General features: G+C 79.7%; 1 protein-coding gene across 1 annotated transcript in view; it reads right to left on the reverse strand.

Moving 5' to 3' along the window:
• Positions 1–289: 289 nt before the first annotated feature.
• AURANDRAFT_60819 (hypothetical protein) overlaps positions 290–1,475 on the reverse strand; it is a gene marked incomplete at both ends in the record, with an annotated part of 4,131 nt that continues 2,945 nt past the window's right edge. The window contains one exon of the mRNA XM_009034334.1: positions 290–601. Coding sequence (XP_009032582.1) covers positions 290–601 — 312 coding nt within the window. The remainder of the gene's footprint in view (positions 602–1,475) is intronic.

Raw genomic sequence — 1,475 nt, forward strand, 5'->3', positions numbered from 1 at the left:
AGGCCGAGCCCCTCGAGAGCGGGGACGGCTCGATCTACCCCCCTACCTACGCGCCGTCCTACGCGCCGACCTCCGCGCCGGCGGCGCCGAGCCCGGAGCCGACGACGAACCCCGACTGCGCCGCGCTCGCGCCCATCACCGCGGCGCACTGCGACGGCCTGACCATCGGCGCCATCGAGGCCCTCGAGCGCTGCGACGCCGTCGGCCTCGCGCACGAGCAGCTGTGCCGGTCGCGGTCCGGCGAATGCGGGACGGACGCGGACCTGCGCAACTGCGGGCCCTACGCCGTCTACGCCGTCTTCAAGCCGCCGCCGTCGCCCGCGCCGTCGGCCGTGCCGACGCGCCGGCCGACGCCGGCGCCGTCGGCGCCGCCGTCGCCGGAGCCGTCGCCGGCGCCGTCGACGCCGCCGCCGTCGTACGAGCCGTCGTACGCGCCGACGGCGCGGCCGACGCCGGCGCCGACGCCGGCGCCGTCGTACGAGCCGACGACGTCGCCCGCGCCGTCCGCCGCGCCCACGCGCTCCCGCGCGACGTGGCACGCCGTCGCGCTCGCGGCCACGGGGCGCCCCGCGGCGACGGACGGCTTCGAAAAAGCGGCGCGCTACGCCGTCGCGGACGTCGTGCCCGTCGTCACGGCGCCGGACCAGGTCGTCGCCGCGTCCTTCGCCGGCGGGCTCTTCGCGGTGACCGTGGACGTCGACACGTGCCTGACGGCCGCGGGCTTCGCGCGCAACGACGACTGCCTCGCCGCGATCGCGGGCGCGCTGGCATCGGCCGCGGCGTCGGGCGCGTTGGCGGAGCGCCTCGACTACTACGCGGCGGTCTTCTCCGGGGCGGCGCCGGGCGACCTCGCCTTCGGCGGCGTCGTGGAGCGCTGGTGGATCTTCCGGCCCGACGACGGCGGCGAAGGCGACGACGGCGACGACTTTTACGACGCGCTCGAAGACGTCGACGCGAGCTTCGCGGCCATCGTCGTCGCGGCGCTCGCCGCCGTCGGGCTCTGCGGCTGCGCCGCGCTCTGCGTCTGCGCGCGGCGGTGCCGCCGGCGGCGGCGCGCCGCGCGGCGGAAGGACGCCAAGGAGCGGGCCGCGCTCGCGGCGCCGCCGTCGCGCGCGCTCGCGGACGTCGCCGCGCTCGCGGCGCCGCCGCCGCGGACGCTCGCGGACGTCGCCGCGCCGCCGCCGTCGCCGCCGCCGCCGGTCGTCGAGCGGAAGCGGCCGTCGCGCGCGTGGTCGCTCCTCCGGCGGCGGAGCGCGTCGTACGACCTCGCGCCGACCGAGGAGCGCAAGGACCCGGAGGTCGGCAACGTTTTGCTCCGCGACTTCGCGGAGCCCGAGGGCTTCGACGCGGACGCGTTCCGGCGGGCCGCGGCGGGCGCGGCCGACGCGCCGCCCCCCGCGCTCCTGCGGGGCTTCTCGCCGCGGCCGGGCTTCGACGAGGACGAGTTCCGCCGCGCGGCGGCGCGCGCGGCGCCC

Source organism: Aureococcus anophagefferens, assembly GCF_000186865.1.
Source record: "Aureococcus anophagefferens unplaced genomic scaffold AURANscaffold_1, whole genome shotgun sequence".
Classification (NCBI taxonomy): domain Eukaryota; class Pelagophyceae; order Pelagomonadales; family Pelagomonadaceae; genus Aureococcus; species Aureococcus anophagefferens.